Genomic DNA, 17,204 nt, shown 5'->3' on the forward strand with positions numbered 1-17,204 from the left:
ACTAATATGATGTCATGGAACCACACAGACTGATCTTTTTTTTTTTTAGCTATGTTTCCCTTGAGTTTTGTGTAGTAATGTGTTAGTAATGTTCATTAGTTTGCTGTATGTGTTAAGAGGGGTATTATGCAAAATCAACAGGAGCTTTTTACCCTTACAATGTTGTTCTCTCATCAAAAACATATCTAGAGTTGTATCTCGAGGCACTCTCGCACTTTGAGTAATCTTTGAATTTTCCCTAGTAGTTATTCTTAGTTGTGAGTGGCTTAAAGTTCCTTCTGAGATCCTGCATCTCCAGAAAATGCATTCCTCACCTCTCGATCTCTTGCTAAGCTTAGCTCTTTCAGCTGTGCAGCGAAACAGCTGCGCAGCGAAGGGGAGCAAGAGAAGGGGGAGGAGCCGAGAGTTAGTTTGTTGAAATAACCAGGAAGTGAAACTACTGGATATTTTGTTATAACTGTTTTAGATCAATTTTCTAACATTTTCTAATCAACACAGGGAGTGATATAATTTAGATGCGTTTGACGATAACTAAATACCTGCAAAAAGCCCCTTGCCTTTCTAGAGAACACTTACAATCATATGTTGTAAACTGTACGCATTGTATTGACCCAGGATCAAGATCAATCTTTTCTAAGTTGCTTAAATCATCTAAATGAATTCAGGTATTTAAAGTGCACTAGCCTGACTGAGCCCGTTAGTAATGCCAGACATGTGCCTGTAACAGCAGCTGTTGCCTCCACGACTGTTGTTTAGAGCCAGACTTCAGTTCAGCGTCACTGTCAGGGCTAAAAATACCGGAGTGAGCGACAGGCGGGACGTCCCAGTGACTTGGCAGTAGCTGGACCGCCATGCTGCCCCGTTCTCACACCAGTCTATCTGATCAACTGCCGTGCTACACACTGAGGAAGGAACAATGAAGAGTTTTCTCAAATCTCTGCTGTAGTGGTGAGTGTCGGCTGTGTTTGACATTTTCAGTTTTGTTTGTGAGGTTTAGAATAAAATGCTTGATATCAGTTTCCTACAGAACATGGGTTTTTGGTAGGGTTCAAAGAATGCTTCTATAACATGCTGTAACAAATGTGTAGTTTTGCTGTATTGAAGAGTTGTTCTTTTTTCCTTTTGTTTAAAGGGAACAACAAAACGTTTTAGTGTAAACAAGGTCAAGAGCCACTGATTACAACATCAGGATGTCGTGTCACTGGCACAAAACCACGTGAGAAAATGTTGTCAGCCACTCCTTTAGGCACTTTTAGCAGCAATTCAAAACAATCCTAATGACCAACTAGACTAGAAAATGCTATTTTTGCAATGGGTAATCAGAGAGTGGACTTGGACCTAACCTATTATATCTAATATTTGGCTGCCTCTTTTTCTTCTTCTTCTTCTCTTTATTGTCATCAATGAAAGATGAAGCCATTAAATTAAAATGTTGGCTGTGGTCCAAACTTATTCCTAGCTTTCGTAACATACTTATAGCATCCAAATTCTTAGCAACACATTTCACAACTTGCAGAGTGACTTTTCAGGGTCACTTTAACAAAAATGCTCGAAAAATAGCCTGAAGGTTTATGAAATTGATACAAATGTTTTATAATTAGATGCACAGTATTTTTCCCACAAATGTCTGAGTTTATAATAGTTTATTTTTTGTCACACACACATATACAGTATAACATGCAGTGAAATTTCCTTTTGTACCATCCAGCTGCCACAACAACAACAACAACAACAACAACAATATAGACAAGACAGTATTCCTACGGGAGGAGGTGCTAGGAGTCACATTTATTTAGCAGTCTAATGGCCTCAGATTAGAAGTTTTTCCTCATCCTCTCAGTTGTAGTCTTGGGAAAGCGACATCGCCTTCCTGATGGGAGCAGGGAGAACAGATCAGGGTGGTTGGTGATCTTCTCGGCCTTGCGTCGGCATCTATGAGTGTAAAGAGATACTATACTAATAATATACTAAAGGCGGGCAAAACTAATGCCATTCCATTTCTAGAAATTAAAAAAAAATGTTGCATGGTGTGGCTTTAACCATAAAAATTAACTTTGTAACAAAACTGAAGAAACAAAGAATTCATTAAATAGGCCTGATACATGTACTCTATCAAGTAGATTAATTCAACTACTTTGATTTAAGTTCTAATCAATAAAAATGATGTGTTATTAACAGTATCTTTTTTTTCTTCATTTGCAGATAAGATTTTCCTGCTCTAGCTGAACTCTTCGAACTTCCGTCATGGTGCGTAACGTGGATGACCTGGACTTCTGCCTCTCCTCGCATCCTCAGAGCATTTTGGAGGGTCTCCGCTCCCTCTGCTCTCACCCCAAGCTCATTGACGTCACACTGGTCGCTGGCGGGCGAGACTTCCCGTGCCACCGGGGGGTCCTGGCCCTCTGCAGCACCTACTTTCGCTGCATGTTTTCTGGGGACTTCGTTGAAAGCATTGCCGCCCGCGTGGAGCTCCATGATGTGGACCCGGACATCCTCGGCTACCTTCTCGAGTTCGCGTACACCGGAAAACTCACCATCAACCAAAGTAATGTGGAAGGGCTTATTTGCACATCAAGCCAGCTGCAGTTTCAAACAGTGCGTGCGGTCTGCAGTAGATACTTGCAGCACCAAATTGATGCCACCAATTGTCTGGGCATTTTAGAGTTCGCCGAGATACACGGCTGTCCAGAGGTTGTAGCAAAAGCGTGGGCATTTCTGTTGGAGAACTTTGAAGCTGTGCAACAAGGCGAAGAGTTTCTCACCTTGGGAATAGACCAGCTTACCAAATGCTTGTCAAATGATGGACTGCAAATCCGGTCAGAGATCACGCGCGTGAGGGCCATCTTGAAATGGGTCGGACACTGTAAGGACTCCAGGCTTCGCCACCTCCATGAACTGCTAACCCTCTGCTGCCTCTCATTGCTCAGCACGGAGTTTCTAAATGACAGCTTGCTGAAGGACAGTTTGGTGCAGGCCTCGCCCATCTGCAGAGAAGCTGTGGAAAGTATTCACAGAGAGGTCAGTGGGTGCAAACTTTACCCTTTTCCTAACCTGGGACGCACACGTTTTTTGCTTTCGAGCGTAGGTTTGATCAGACTGGTGAACTAGAGGTCAGGTGAATATGATGGATTCACGAGAGGGGTTTTAAAAGAGAAAAAAAAAAAGGGCTTCAGTTTTTAAGAATCACAAGTAGATTTTGTCTGAAGCACACTGTTTTTCAAATCAATTGTGTAATATTCTCTGCATGCACTGCCTGAACAAAACAAAAAAAGTCACCACCTGGATTTGACTAACTGTTCTGATCTGGGGTTGCTGTTGGTCAGGTCTTGGTCCAGCAACAATATTATTATGTGCACAAAGAACAGCTGACAACCTGAACATCATTCAATGGATTTCTATCCATGGTGACAATACCAGGATTCATTGGGTACTTTTTAGTCTAGCCATTAGCTCTGAGATATAAAGAGAAAAAGAAGAAGTCCTTCCTCAATAAACACACGCGTTTCCTGCAGTCAAGTGTTCACATCCAATGTAATATTTTCAAGACGTAGCCAGTAACTTCCCATCAGTCCTGAGCTATTGGTTGACTTGTGCAAAGACGTTGCTAATCCTTATTGGCAAAAATAGCGAGAGAGGAAATACCACGACCTCCAGAGATCGCACTCAGTGTTACGGGTCACTCGCGTGCATAGAGCCCATTGGCCACCACAGAGTCCAGATATTAACCCCATTGAGAATCTTTGGGGTGTGCTGTAGAAGGGCTTGCGCTCTGGTCACACTTTCTGACAGTGGCGCAGTTGGTAAAGCGGGTTGTCTCATGATCGGAAGGTCCGGGGTTCGAATCCCAGCTCATGAAGATGCACAGACACTTCACCCTCCTTGCCTCCAGTTTCTGCGAACATTGGTGCATGAATGAGAGTGTGGATGGGTGACTGGTTCTTTGCTCTATGGGCCTGATGAAGGTAGAAAGGCATAGTATACTGTAAGTTGAGACCATTTACTATTTATCAACACAAGATCTTGGGGGAAAAAATAATGCAACACATCTTTTGACATTGCTGAAGCTTGTTGAAACAATTTCTTTTTTCATGAGAGAATGCTGTAATCAGAGCTAAATGTGAAATATTAGTGCGTGTGACTTTTTTTTGGGTCAGACGGTGTAGTTACTGACATATACACTACTATAGCCCACTATTGCATTTAGCCTAACATTCCAGAATCATACTGCACACTGCTATTGTTAGCACACGCATAGAGACTGGACAGCTTAAACCATTATACACATACATTTATCTATTATTGGCAGTGTTTGAAAATTCACTTTAAAATTTTCATATTTCAGCTCTTATTGCACTTGTCGTCAATGCATTTGCTGTAGATGCTGTATCACGGATAATGGAGAGATAAGCCAGATTAAAGGGTAACCAGTTCAAAACACAACCCACACTATGCTACATTAATGTGTACAATTGTTCATTTTGAAACAATTTCCGCGTATGATTTTGGGTCGTCTGCCTTTGCCTTAAAGAAAATAAGCCTCACTCCAGACTACACGGACAGACCCAGCTCTCGCAGCCCCCACCAGAACCTGCAGGAGGTGCTGTTTGTGATGGGAGGCCGTGCTCTGGACGACCCGGACGATGAAGAAGACTCCGAAGACGAAGATCGAGACCCGAGGCTCGAGCGACTGCCCCCCAAAAACTGCGCTTTCTACAACACAAAAACAAGTAATACATAACACTGTTGTTGCTATTTGACTCTTCGTAAGAAAAAATCTAGTACAGCCCCTTTAAATGTTTGTTTTCTGAGCTTGTAGGTCTTCCCACATTTGGAGAGGTTCCCAAACTATTCAGGCCATGACCCCCAAAATGTCAACACAAGCAAATCGGGACCACAACCTTTATTATATTACCAAGCAGCAAAATGTTTTAATATCTGCTGCTTTTATAATATTAATTATATTGTTAACTTTATGATTTGACCTTAAAATTTTTATTTTCAATTAAGAATTTTATTAAATAGTGTCAATTGGTTATGGTCCATATCGTGATATATTTTTTTGATATTGTTGTAATTGTATTAATTAATCTTCCCAATAAGTGGAACCCTGGGATTTGGAAGTAATTTGTCCGTTGTCAATGATATAGTCAAATATATCATTATCGTGATATTTCTTTTTTTATATCGTGATATAGATTTTAGGCCATATCGCCCTGCCCTAGTGTCAATATCTTTCTTTTTTATGTCTTGAAATCAATTTGGGACCCCCTCACTTTGGGACCCCTTTGCACTCCCTTTACACTATAGCAACTTATCCCATTACTAGAAAAAAAAAAGGGATTTGGTAGTGGATAGTTTCATAGTCTTTCTAGTCGGGCTAATATCGTTTTGCAATATAATCGCGATACGCCTTGTCGCAACACTTTATCAAAGTATCAATACTTTTGAAATGCAATATGTCTTCAGGAACAGTCTTACCACAAAAAAAATCAAGTGGCGTTTGGTTTATAACTTCTGGACACATCACTCTGTTTTCTTTTTCGCAATATGTATCGTATCGGCCCCTAAGTATCATGATACACATTGTATCAAACCGTATCATCCCGGCCCTACTATCTAGTACTGTTTATTGCTTTTTTCACAGTGAGACACCTTTGTTCTTAACCTGTCTCTCAAGACCTTGCACTGTGCAGTTTATATCACATAAACATTTCCTATTTCTTGAGCAATATCTATGTGATTCCCTAAAAACAGACTGTGGGTGTTTTTGGATGTTGCGCTGGTCATTAAATGTAGCGTTGACAGAAGTACTGGTCTTGAGAAATGCGGTCTGGATGTGACAGAAACTGGACTATCTTCTCCATCTCAAAAGAGCGTTTTATTGCACGGATCTGGAAGAAGCCATCCATGTCCAGGGTTTTATTATGGAACGGATTGTTGTAACTTATTCAAAGATTCTGAGGGTTTTTATGTCGACGCTTAACATGCTTGGCTACAGTGTTGAGAGGTTCTGCCACAATGCATCGCTGTCCCATCATCTTTAACCAATATTGTTTATTTTATCTGTCTTTCTCAACAGGGCAATGGCATGAGCTTCCCAACTTCCCCAACCCAAACAAGTGGGGTTACTCCATGGTGTCTTTGAACAATGATGTGTATGTCACAGGTGAGTTTAATGTTATCTCTATCCTCAACCATCTCGTCTTTTTCTACTACCTAAGTTTGTGACTCGTAACCAGTTAAGGGTGTGTCAAGAATAGCCAGATCAGTTGAAAAGCACTGCTGTAAAGTACGTACATTGCTGCTGACAACCTCAACATTTTGCTACACACGGTGCTCGCCTTTCTGGGCAAAAGTCCACTAAGGGGCCCTACAGCAGGGGTAGGCAACACCAGGCCCGAGGGCCAAATCCGGCCATTCAGCACAGAACCTCTGGCTCTCAAGATGATTTTGAGAAACACAAATCAGAGAGTACTTTTAAAGGAATAGGCCACCGTTTTTACATACTGACATATGTTCTTACCTAACCGTAGCCGAGTTAATATATCCCCGTCTGGTCTTTGTCCATGCGCTCTGTCACGCAAACGGAGCACATACGCAGCCTCTCCCACATGTCATATAGCTCCAAAAAAGCTCATGATAGAAGCTACCAAGCTCTTCCACGTGTTCCCTATTTATATAAAGTTACGTGAAGTGTTTACATGCGAGGTATATTTACACAGAAATGTAACATGTCGATTTTATAAGCAAATAAAAAGGGGTACTATATTGTGAGGCGCAATGATACGAGGAGCACAACGTCTGCGCAGTAACTCCTAAAGGTTATTGACGGAAGTGAGCGGGGGGAAGTCTTTAGGAGTTACTACATTATTAGAGTTAAATGGGAGGGGAAAAAAGGTAGAAATACTGTCAATACACCCAATTAGGTCTAATATTATGTACAACACTGGCATTTTGAAGGAAGTGCACTGGAAAGAGAATAATCGTTTTAAGGAAGAAATGACATAAATCTACTTGAATTAAGAGATTAAATCTAAGGTTTGAGTAGATTTGGTCTGGTCTTAGATGAGATAAAACCTCTAGAAGTAGTTATTCTCTTAATTCAGATAATTTTGTGACATTTCAAGTGAAAAACAGTTGTCTGATTTGAAGTGTGTTTTATTCCTGTTCCATTGGCGCTTTAGCTTTTGTATCTTGGATTAGTTCAAACCGACTCAAATTCAACATAGAAGAACTTTTATTCAAGCAATTTTAAGTAATTCATCTCATTTAAGATGGTCATTTTTCCTGTGCTGTGCTTTACTTTGGGCTAATGATCAGCGGTCTCTTTACACTAAAGAAAATCGTCCCTCCGCCAAGAAAACTTTGAGGAGGCAGATGGTTATTTCTATCTTACCACTGAGCATTAACCTGACGGTAAATCGTTTTAGGCCAGTCACATTCAGAGAACTGAGGTGTAGTTACTGAAAGTAACTTGGTGCTCTCATGAGAGCTGGAGGATTCAACTCCCTTTTGAGACAAATATAATATTCATTATAATCATATTTGATCAGGTCCTCCGCTTCATGGAGCTTCTCCCACCTGAACAAAGCTCAGAGATGCTCCTTTGGCAATGAATTTACATGATATGACGCACTTTCAGACGGTCAATAGAAGTTTGGATTATTTTAGTCTCTCCTTTTCATTTTTATTTAGTCTTATTTTAGTCGCTTAAAAAAATCTGAACATTTTAATCACTTTGACTAAAATTAAGACGACATATTTCAGTCGACAAAATTAACACTGGAAGCCGGAAGGTCTCTCCTGAGCTCCACTTCAGCAGACTGCTCCATTTTGGTGTTATATGTGACAAAGTAGGCGGAGAGTGAGGCGAGCGCTGTCAGAGAGTCTGTGGCTGTAACGCATGGATTTATTGAAGGGGGGGTATTTCTCAAGCTTTACATCATGTTATTATGTCATTCCCTCATTAAAAACATGCCTGAAGTATTGCCTTGGCACATTCACATATTTTTGAGTAATCTGTAAAAACTCTGATGGCGGCCATTTTAGGGACAGGTTTGCCTGAGTCCTCCTAGGAACGCCCCCACCTCCTGGAGACGCCTCCGAACTTTCGTCACCAGCCGAGTAACCAACCACTGCTCCTCAGTAGAACCCCCTCCCCACTGATGCCACAGGCAGCGTGTGGAGGGGGCGTGTCGGAAAGGGTCAGAGGTTCTTAAAGAGACAGAGGCCTATTTCAAGACATTCACTACAGCCATTTTGAGAGAGCAATTTTATACAAGGCAGTTATTCTAATTTACTGCATTTACAGACCAACAGAAGGTTTCGTCATCATTGTAGTGTGATATAGACTGGTGCTATGTGATTGAAAAAAGCATAATACCCCCTCTTTAACAAGCAAAACAACATTGTAATTTGACTGAGATACGGGGCCCTTGCGGCTGTGTATAGGAAAATACAGCTCTTTACACACAGCTCTAACGTCTGTCCTCTTCCCTCCACTGTTATTACAGCAACCTAAAAATTATTTCCTTTATAGGGGGCTCTAGAGGTTCAAATACCAACACCTGGTCGACCAAAGAGACCTGGAAGTACATCACAAGAGAAGGAAAGTGGATTACTGTGGCACCAATGCTCAGGCCTCGGACTAACCACACTTCAGCAACACTCGATGGGGAGATTTATGTCATTGGAGGTAAGAACTTTCACTTTATATGTAAAATACCAATTACTCACCCAAATTCAGGAAAGTACACCTTCATCACACTTTTCCTGATCATTTCTTTTCTTGAATTACAATTGTAAGCATTTATCTGTTGTTAGTTTTACGTAACAGCTGCCAATTTTCCACTTCAACGTGCTTCACTTCCAAGTGTTTTCTACGCCATGGCAGCAGCAGCGAGCCCTAAAAGGTTTCTCTCACTTAATCATCCATATTTATTTTCAACGTTGTCTGCGCAGGCACCACTTCAGATCACGTTGAGGTCGAACATTATGATCCCTACAGCGACACGTGGGCCCTGACTTGCCCCGCGCTGAAATATGTCACCAATTTCACGGCCACCGCCTGTCAGGGGAAGCTTTACGTGATCGGCTCGTGCGCAGTGAAATACAACGCTTTGACCATGCAGTGCTACAACCCCGTCATAGGTAAGAACGCATCTAATTACAACCTAAATGCGCTGGAAGAACGAACTCACTTTAAGGGGGCTCAAGTGAGATTACAGGCAAATCTCTATATAAAGTAAAGTCTATTGAAAGATGACCTCATTGCTTTTTGTAATATCTGACTTTTTATGGATGGTAATGTTTATAGCTATGTAGCCAATTCACCTTTTTTTCCCCCTGACCCTACATTGCACATTGAACCACAAATGACATACAACCAACCAATATCAAAAAAGTGTTCTGGGAGAGTCCCCTATAGAAAAAGGCTTCATCTCCTTTGGACTTTCCAAAATAGATAAAAGTATGTAATAATAATGTAATAAAATGCATCTCATCTCATACACATGATTTTGGCCACTTCAGCATTGATTTCTTGTTATTTGAAATTCACATTGTCTCCACAGATAGCTGGATCAGTGTATGTTCTCCCTTCATCCCAAAGTACCTGTCCTCTCCGCGATCTGTCTGTCTGGATGGGGTGATCTATCTGGTCGCTGACAACACAAAGAAAGTCTACTCCTATGACCCTAATGAAAACATGTGGCAGAAGGTGAGAAAATGAATCTTAAAGCAAACGAGTCGTCATTATTGTCTCAGTGGTGGTCAGAAGTTGCTTCAAAAGTAGTAGCTATGTTGTTTTTTGTTGCAATAGTAGTCAGTCACCCAAAGACAATTTTTCATTCACTCTGTGGATGGTACGCTGTATAGATACAGACGGCATCTCGTCATAGAAGGGGGCGTGGCCTCGCCGAGGGGGAAAATAGAATCTTTTGGGAAACACAAATTTTCACTCTTTTTAGCCATTTTCTGGTGGAATATGAACTTATGTATCACACATAAATGAAGTCAAGTGTAAATCGGGCCCATTTGGATATTTTCTCACAGCAGATTGTTCAGTAGAAGCGAATAAAGGGCAGTTGTAGCTAGCGCTAGTTAACGTTAGCATTAGCCCGATGCTAATATGTAGCATCCTGTTAGCATTCTCCGTTTTTTTTAAATGTATTTATGGGCTGTTGAACCACTTTGCTCCTCTCCATGTCTTTGTATCTTTATTTAGTAGAAAACTATATTCATAATTCAGCATTTGTCGTTTTTGAATAATTAGAGAAAGTTTAGATTTTTTTCAAAATTGTTTTCCCCCTTAACTGTTTTCAAACATGACCATATATGGGCGATTCCAGAGATGCCGTCTGTATCTATAGCCACAGCCGTCTTTGGGACAGACTGATAGAACTGATAGAACGCAGACCACTCACAGGCTCCCAGGTATTTTAAGGATAAGGATAAAGTTTATTGTCCCATAGGTCTTGGACTTGCCATGCTGTAGTTCCTACAATAACAATATATGACAGTGCATTAAAATTCATACAAAAGCTGTCTATGTTTTATCAATCTGTTCTTTTTTATGCTGCCATCTGTATAATAGATCTGATCGTTTCCTCTCCGTATACAGTAAGACGGAGCGCTTTTGGAGATCCTTCATCCCTGCTGCTGTTCGATTTCATCTAATCTATCTATCCATCTATCTATCTATCTATCTATCTATCTATCTATCTATCTATCTATCTATCTATCTATCTATCTATCTATCTATCTATCTATCTATCTATCTATCTATCTATCTATCTATCTATCTATCTATCTATCTATCTATCTATCTATCTATCTATCTATCTATCTATCTATCTATCTATCTATCTATCTAATCTATCTACCTGCACCCATAACAATGTAAAAAAATGTAAAAATGTTGCTGCAGTTCATATACTTTCAGCAACCATATGCACCCAAAAAATGAAGTTAGCTGACTATCTGAATATACTGAATGAACCAGGTTATTCTATCAATGGATTTCTTCCTCCCTGATGACACAGGCATGTTCCAAGATGACAACGCCAGGATTCATGGGGCCCACATTGTGAAAGAGTGGTTCAGGGAGCATGAGACATATTTTTCACACATGTGTCAGCCACCACAGAGTCCAAACTTTGCACAAGGGTCTGACTCTCCCATATGTCCAACTTTTGCCTGTAGGTCCAACTCCTTCAGATGCTGCACGAGAACGGAGGACTTGTGGCTCTGGACAGTAAACTCTACGTAACAGGCGGCCATTGGAAAGGCATGGAGGGAGACTACGGGGTGGAGGTGGAGGTCTACAACCGAGCTTCAAACGCATGGGACATCGAGAGCATGCTGCCACGACTCTGGTTCTACACCGGACTCAGCACCATCTTCTTAGACCCATCCCACTGGCCTGATGTCTTCCCTGCAGAAACAGCCTAGTGTCCGTCTGATTTATCCAGATTAAATTTAGATGGAGCTTATTATCCCTCGGTGTAATGTGAAAGGTATGTTTATCCCAGGATCTCACTGTGTCCATGAATAGCGTTACATGATCCGTGGGTATTCCCGATTTGTGCTGCAGAAAAAATTATAGAGCAGCTCAGCATGTCTTGATTTATACTTCGTACTATGATTTTTGAGAACTGTTTAGTCAAACTGTAAAATAATAAATGCTTAAAAAAAAAAATCTGTTGGCAGAGGGGATGTTATTTAGCTGTATGTTTATGGAAACGTATGGCTACAATTTTAGAGCAACTTGATATTTTTACCAGTGTGCCTTTTACACTAGCCTTAACTTACCTAGTGTGAAGACAAATGTAAAATAAATTAAAAAATAGATTTTTATTGTTTTTATTTGACCTTTATTTAATCAGAAAAGTCCCACTGAGATTAAGAATCTCTTTTCAGGGGAGTCCTGGCCCCAGAGAGGAACCTATTGCACATGTTTTTCATGGTAGGGCAAGCCAGAGCACCGCAGCACAAATATTTAAGTAGTAAGTTTGTTATCTTAAGCCTGGAAGTAATTTATTTTTGGTAAATTACTATTAATAGTACATTTTATTTTTTTCATCATAGCTTTGTGAGGTAGTGTTAAAGTAGAAAGTAAGTCTGTGTAAAAATGTCACAGATCATTAACCCGTCGAAAAACACAGCTCTGAGTTTGTGTATCCGTGACGACAGGAACGCCAGCATTCCGTTTCCAAGACAACGGACCGGAAGCACTTGGTCACCTTGGTAACCTCCACTGAGATCGGAGAGCGGCGCAGTGGTTTGCAAAGTTTGCCTGCGCGAAAAAACTTTTTACCCAAACATTTTATGGAGTTTTTATTTCCTAATGCGCTTTTTTGTTATTTGTTAATGGTCACACTTTAATTGGAATGTTCTGTCATTTGTTTGCGACACATTTTAGCCTTAGCGAGGAGTTGCTAATTTTACACGTTTCCTGCTGGGTTTTATTTATGTCGTAATTTAGCTTAATTGCTCATTAGGCGCTAATTTTGCCATGGACTCTCAGCGGGATCAAAGTAGCGATTCTCCTCGACTGGAAGCAGTGATTCAGGTTAGTAGTAGTGTGCTTTCTTTTTAAAATGTTAAATTCTGTATTTTCCCTATGCAGTTTAGTTTCGTTTACTTGCTTTAGTGAGAAATAAATACATGTAATTCTATAAACCGCTTCGTTAATGGTCCGGATTGACTGTGTCTAAACATTAATAAAAATCTGATTCATAGTAGCCAAGATAACATCATTAGTATAGGGTTTATTTTAGCTAAAACGAAAAAATAGCATAGATAAAATGATCAGGAAGTGGGTGTATGTGGGTTTTTTCCAAATCTAATTCCCTAATCAATGATTATTAAGTAGCCTACTTTCTTATCTCATTTGTTGAGGCAATGAGAAAAGATGAGGGGAACACTCAGTTGAAACAAACCATGGCTGCCCAGAGGGGTGTACACAGGCAATAAAAAATGGAACAAATGAAAAAAATACATAATGAAGTTGCAATCAAGACTGTATGCATAAACAAGAACCACCAAAAAGTCAAGTTTGGCTTATGCTGAAGGCCCGTTCAGTCTAAAGAGATTTTAAAACATTCAAAGCTGTTTTAGTGCTTGAGGGAAGATTGATTCAAAGCTTGGGCTCCGCAACGGCAAAAGCTCGGTCACCCTTAGTTTTCTGTGATTTCGGGACATCTACCATAATTTGATTTGCTGACCTCGTTGTTCTCTTTGGGACATGAACAGACAGAAGCTCTGACAGGTAAGTTGGGACCATCCCATTCAAACATTTATAAACCATCAATAGGACGGGCATGGTGGCGGAGTGGTTTGCGCTCTTGCCTTACAGCGAGAATGTCCCACGTTCAATCCCTGGCCATTTTTTGCAGAGATGCACTAGGCAAGGCAAGGCAACTTTATTTATACCGCGCATTTCGTACACAAGGCAACTCAACTATCGCACTTATTTGGTGTAATTTATATGTCGGTAGAAGCTGGAGGAGTCGCTGCTCTCGGAGGGCAGCTCTGGAGACGGGGCCCTGACTCTTCGAGGTGATGACCCGGACTCACCAATCCCAGTGTCCAGCCGCATCCGTCAGATCATCACCCAGCGCCTGTCTGAGGAGCCCACTGCTCCGACCGAGACTGCACCCGACACCTCCGGTACTGTCCTGTATCAGCTGTCCTGGTGTGTAACCTGGCAGCAGTGCCACTTCCGTATGCATGATCTGTTTTCAAATCTCAGGTGGCGACTGCCAGGTCAGTGAGCTGGAGGATTGCACGGCCCTGAGAGAGCAGTTTTGTTGGAGCCCTGCAGACCGTGACCAGCCGTTTGTCAAGACGAGCATCACAAGCAGGGTATGACTGACACACTGTATGCATTCACCAGTGAAGGTCGAGCAACAATAGGACAATGTCAGAGTAATTAGCTGTGGATAATTACCATAAAATACCTTGTGGTTTCCTCATAAAATAGCACATACAATCATTTTTTTTTAATTTCTTTTCTTCTTTTTTGTTAACACAGCGGATGAGAATGTTCAGTCAGTTCCCACAGCTTCTGCTTATCCTGTGACATGTTTGCCTGACTGCCTATGATAAACGTGAAGTGGCCTTTTCAGCAGTGTCTTATAATAATATTTACCAAAGAAGGGGTGCAAAATACAGACATTTTCGGTAGTGCAGTACTTTGGCCGATAGTTGCTGGTTTTGCAGTAGTTCTCCAATAATAAACTAATAAATGAATAAACTTATTATCTTTTATCAAAATCAGATGTGTTCTCCCTTGACTGTTGAACCTTTGCTTCTGAGGTATTGACAAGGTTTCCACGTTGCATTTAAAAAACACTAAAACTCATGAAATGAACTGTGCCAAAATGAAGGCCTTAAATGTCATTAAAAAGCATTGAATTGGATTCAGCTGGCATTAAATCTAAACTTCTTGGAAAACAATGACAATGTTAACACACATTCAGCCGCAGTTTGGGCTGAAATTATACACGATTTTTTCCTCAAAGGTTTCCTGTTATGTCCAATTTGCATTCTGGATAACAAGATTTCCTCCCATTACTCTGTTTGATGAAGCGTTTACAAGTCATTTGAAGTAAAATATGCACCTATTTTTACTTTTGTAGCATTAAAATGTTAGTATGGTGGCACAGCGGTTAGCGCTCGTGCGTCACAGCAAGAAGGTCCAGTATAAACTTGAATAAAACCTGATTGATTTGTGTTCGGATCAAGGCCATGCACAGTAGAGCAATTTAGTGAAAGAGCTGGCACGTGTTTAAAGTAGAACCTGCTTACAGTAAACATCAGTGGGGAAATCAGGGGAAACCTCCCCTTAAAGGAATAGGCCACCGTTTTTTACATACTGAGATATGTTTTGACGAGTTCTTTAGGACCTGTCTGGTCCTTGCCCGTGCCTTCAGTCACGTAAACACAGCGCAGACGGCGTTAGCATTTAGCCTCTCCACTATAGCTCCAAAACTGGTCAAGATAGAAGCTACCAAGCTCTTCCACGTTTTCCCTATTTAAATATGGTTACGTGAAGTGTTCCACTACAAAGTATAGTTACACAAAATTAAACAATGTGGATTTTCTAAGCGGATAAAAGGGGGAACTATATTGTAAGGCGTAATAATACCAGGAGTAGTTCGAAATCCGCGCAGTAATCTTCACTTTACTGTGCGGATGCCAAAGAGAGGCTAAATGCTAACACCGTCTGCGCTGTGTTTACGTGATTGAAGGCGCGGGTGAAGACCAGACAGGTCCTAAAGAACTCGTCAAAGCTAAGGTAAGAACATATCTCAGTATGTAAAAACGGTGGCCTATTCCTTTAACAAACATGTTAGTGAAAGAAATGCAACAGGGCTCTGAATGAATAAATAAAATTTGCTGCATTTCTATGTTCTTACTTTTTAGATAAAGTCTCCCAAACGGCACTTTACAGTAAGCGGCGCACTGTGTATCTCGCACTGTAAAGTTCTCTTGATGTGAGCGCGTTCCCAGTATAAATAAGAGCAGAGATTCATGAAGGAGTTCCTTGTGGTCGCCCGCTTCAGTCCCTATGCCCCCCATGGCTGCTCCTTCATGTAGCGGCGCTGGTTGGGGGCAGAAGTGAAGGTCACCGGCCGCCTCCCGGGAGACCGGTGAAGAAAAAGCTCGTTTTTCAGGGCGCACAAAGCCGCCATTTGTGACAACACTGCCCTCATTCTGCCACTGAGGTCCAGTGATTCCCTCTGCTTAGCTTTCCCCTGAAACTTATTTTAACACCACGACTAAAAATATGACTCAATTAGCTTTGCAGTTAAATATAGCGTGTTTATTTTGTTGATATTTTTAGATCTGTGAAAGCCGCGAAACTGAGAAAATATTGGCCTTGCACACATCATAGGGTTCTTCCTGAGTGGTACAAGTACTTTGAAGTTCGTTATGTTAGTATTCTGAATTTTGCAACTTTTCAAAATGACTAAAGCTGAACTGTGAAAAAGACAAAAACAGATTATCGTTTCAGAATTAACCTTTCCACTCCAGTGCCATCTAACACAAATTACTTTCCATTTTATTCCTCAAAGTAGAAACTTCATACAAACAAACAACGAGCTGTAACTGCACCAGGATTGGCTTTCGACCTTTTCAGATTAAATTCACGATTCCTTTGAATTGCTCAGCCCTTTAATGTAAAGCACATACAGAAAATCTCAATTGCTCCACTCTCAAAAACAATAGATAACACCATATAGAGCAATATTAAAAATGGGAGGGGGCAGCCGTTGTGTTTGTGTAAAAATTAGATGTCATTTAAACCCATAAGTAGTGTTTCTCTAAATCCGTACGAGGCTTAAATTGTCAGCCGAGCCTCAGAAAGTGTGACAGCTACATGGTTCTCCCAAATCCCCTATTTTCTCTGACACGACTTCAGCTGCTTTGCCCTGACAGACGCCTGTTACTAGTGAAGCCTGTGGTCTATGCAGTCACTCTGTGTGTAATCTCTGGCGCTGACCCCGGTAAATTGCACCTGAACCCGGATAAACCTTGACCCGCTTTGTGTTTGGGAATGGCCTCGCGGGTTGGAAGACGTGTCGAGGTGATTTCTGAAGCCCTCTCTGTTGCCTTTGGAGCCCCGCCAGTGTGCGCTGTTTTTTTTTTTTTGTGGACACAGACACGCATAGTACCACTGCCTGTACCGGTGACTGCACAATACAGCAGTGTGGCAGGCCTTTCAATAAAGATAAACCTGTGTTGAATGATTTTTGACACCAGCTGCCTTTGCCCGTGGCCTCTCTAATCTTAAATCCCCATGGGCTCCGCATTGGGACCCGATAAAGTCTGTTTAAAAGTATTGTGTTTCTGCCCCTTGGTACAACCTTATGTTTTCAGTCTTTTTCCCCCCCCTAGCATTTACTTATTCATGCTGTAGGGGCTGCTGTTTAATTGGAGCACCGCCAGAAAGTCTGACTGCCTCAACTATCATGAAATTGTAAAAATTAATTGCCTTCCCTGAGGAATATATACGGCCGCAGATTTTTTGATGAAAGTTTTCCATTAAACGTTGTGACATCTGACATTGGGCGGCTCATGTTACCTGACTTAAAAGACGAACGTTAAGCCCGGCTCTTTTTCAGATGGCACCAGTGTGTAATTCAAAGTGAAGTTTTACATCGAGTCGGGGGGGGGGGCGTTTGTGTGTTAAGGCT

The 17,204-nt window shown here is 41.2% G+C and overlaps 2 protein-coding genes across 3 annotated transcripts in view; both read left to right on the forward strand.

The window, feature by feature from the left end:
* Nucleotides 1-843: 843 nt before the first annotated feature.
* Nucleotides 844-11,662, forward strand: klhl30 (kelch-like family member 30). Its single transcript, XM_079575352.1, has 8 exons — nucleotides 844-948; nucleotides 2,203-3,018; nucleotides 4,529-4,727; nucleotides 6,080-6,166; nucleotides 8,540-8,695; nucleotides 8,962-9,150; nucleotides 9,573-9,718; nucleotides 11,203-11,662. The coding sequence occupies exons 2-8, from the start codon at nucleotides 2,245-2,247 to the stop codon at nucleotides 11,449-11,451; spliced, it is 1,800 nt and encodes a 599-aa protein (XP_079431478.1). The 5' UTR covers nucleotides 844-948; nucleotides 2,203-2,244; the 3' UTR covers nucleotides 11,452-11,662.
* A 753-nt stretch (nucleotides 11,663-12,415) lies between these two features.
* Nucleotides 12,416-17,204, forward strand: part of crocc2 (ciliary rootlet coiled-coil, rootletin family member 2) — a 29,584-nt gene continuing 24,795 nt past the window's right edge. For both annotated transcript variants that reach the window (XM_079575073.1, XM_079575074.1), the window contains exons 1-3: nucleotides 12,416-12,571; nucleotides 13,500-13,671; nucleotides 13,754-13,866. In XM_079575073.1, the coding sequence (XP_079431199.1) occupies nucleotides 12,515-12,571; nucleotides 13,500-13,671; nucleotides 13,754-13,866 (342 nt within the window). In that variant the 5' untranslated portion in view covers nucleotides 12,416-12,514. The remainder of the gene's footprint in view (nucleotides 12,572-13,499; nucleotides 13,672-13,753; nucleotides 13,867-17,204) is intronic.

The sequence above is a fragment of the Gobius niger genome (assembly GCF_951799975.1).
Source record: "Gobius niger genome assembly, chromosome: 17".
Classification (NCBI taxonomy): Eukaryota; Metazoa; Chordata; class Actinopteri; order Gobiiformes; family Gobiidae; genus Gobius; species Gobius niger.

What these genes read in the sequence shown, in the direction of transcription:
- klhl30 (XM_079575352.1), top strand. Translation starts at nt 2,245, where the DNA reads ATGGTGCGTAACGTGGATGACCTGGACTTCTGCCTCTCCTCGCATCCT. An exon ending in GTGCTACAACCCCGTCATAG is followed by an intron (nt 9,151 to 9,572) that starts GTAAGAACGCAT and finishes TTGTCTCCACAG; the next exon opens with ATAGCTGGATCAGTGTATGT. An exon ending in ATGAAAACATGTGGCAGAAG is followed by an intron (nt 9,719 to 11,202) that starts GTGAGAAAATGA and finishes TTTTGCCTGTAG; the next exon opens with GTCCAACTCCTTCAGATGCT.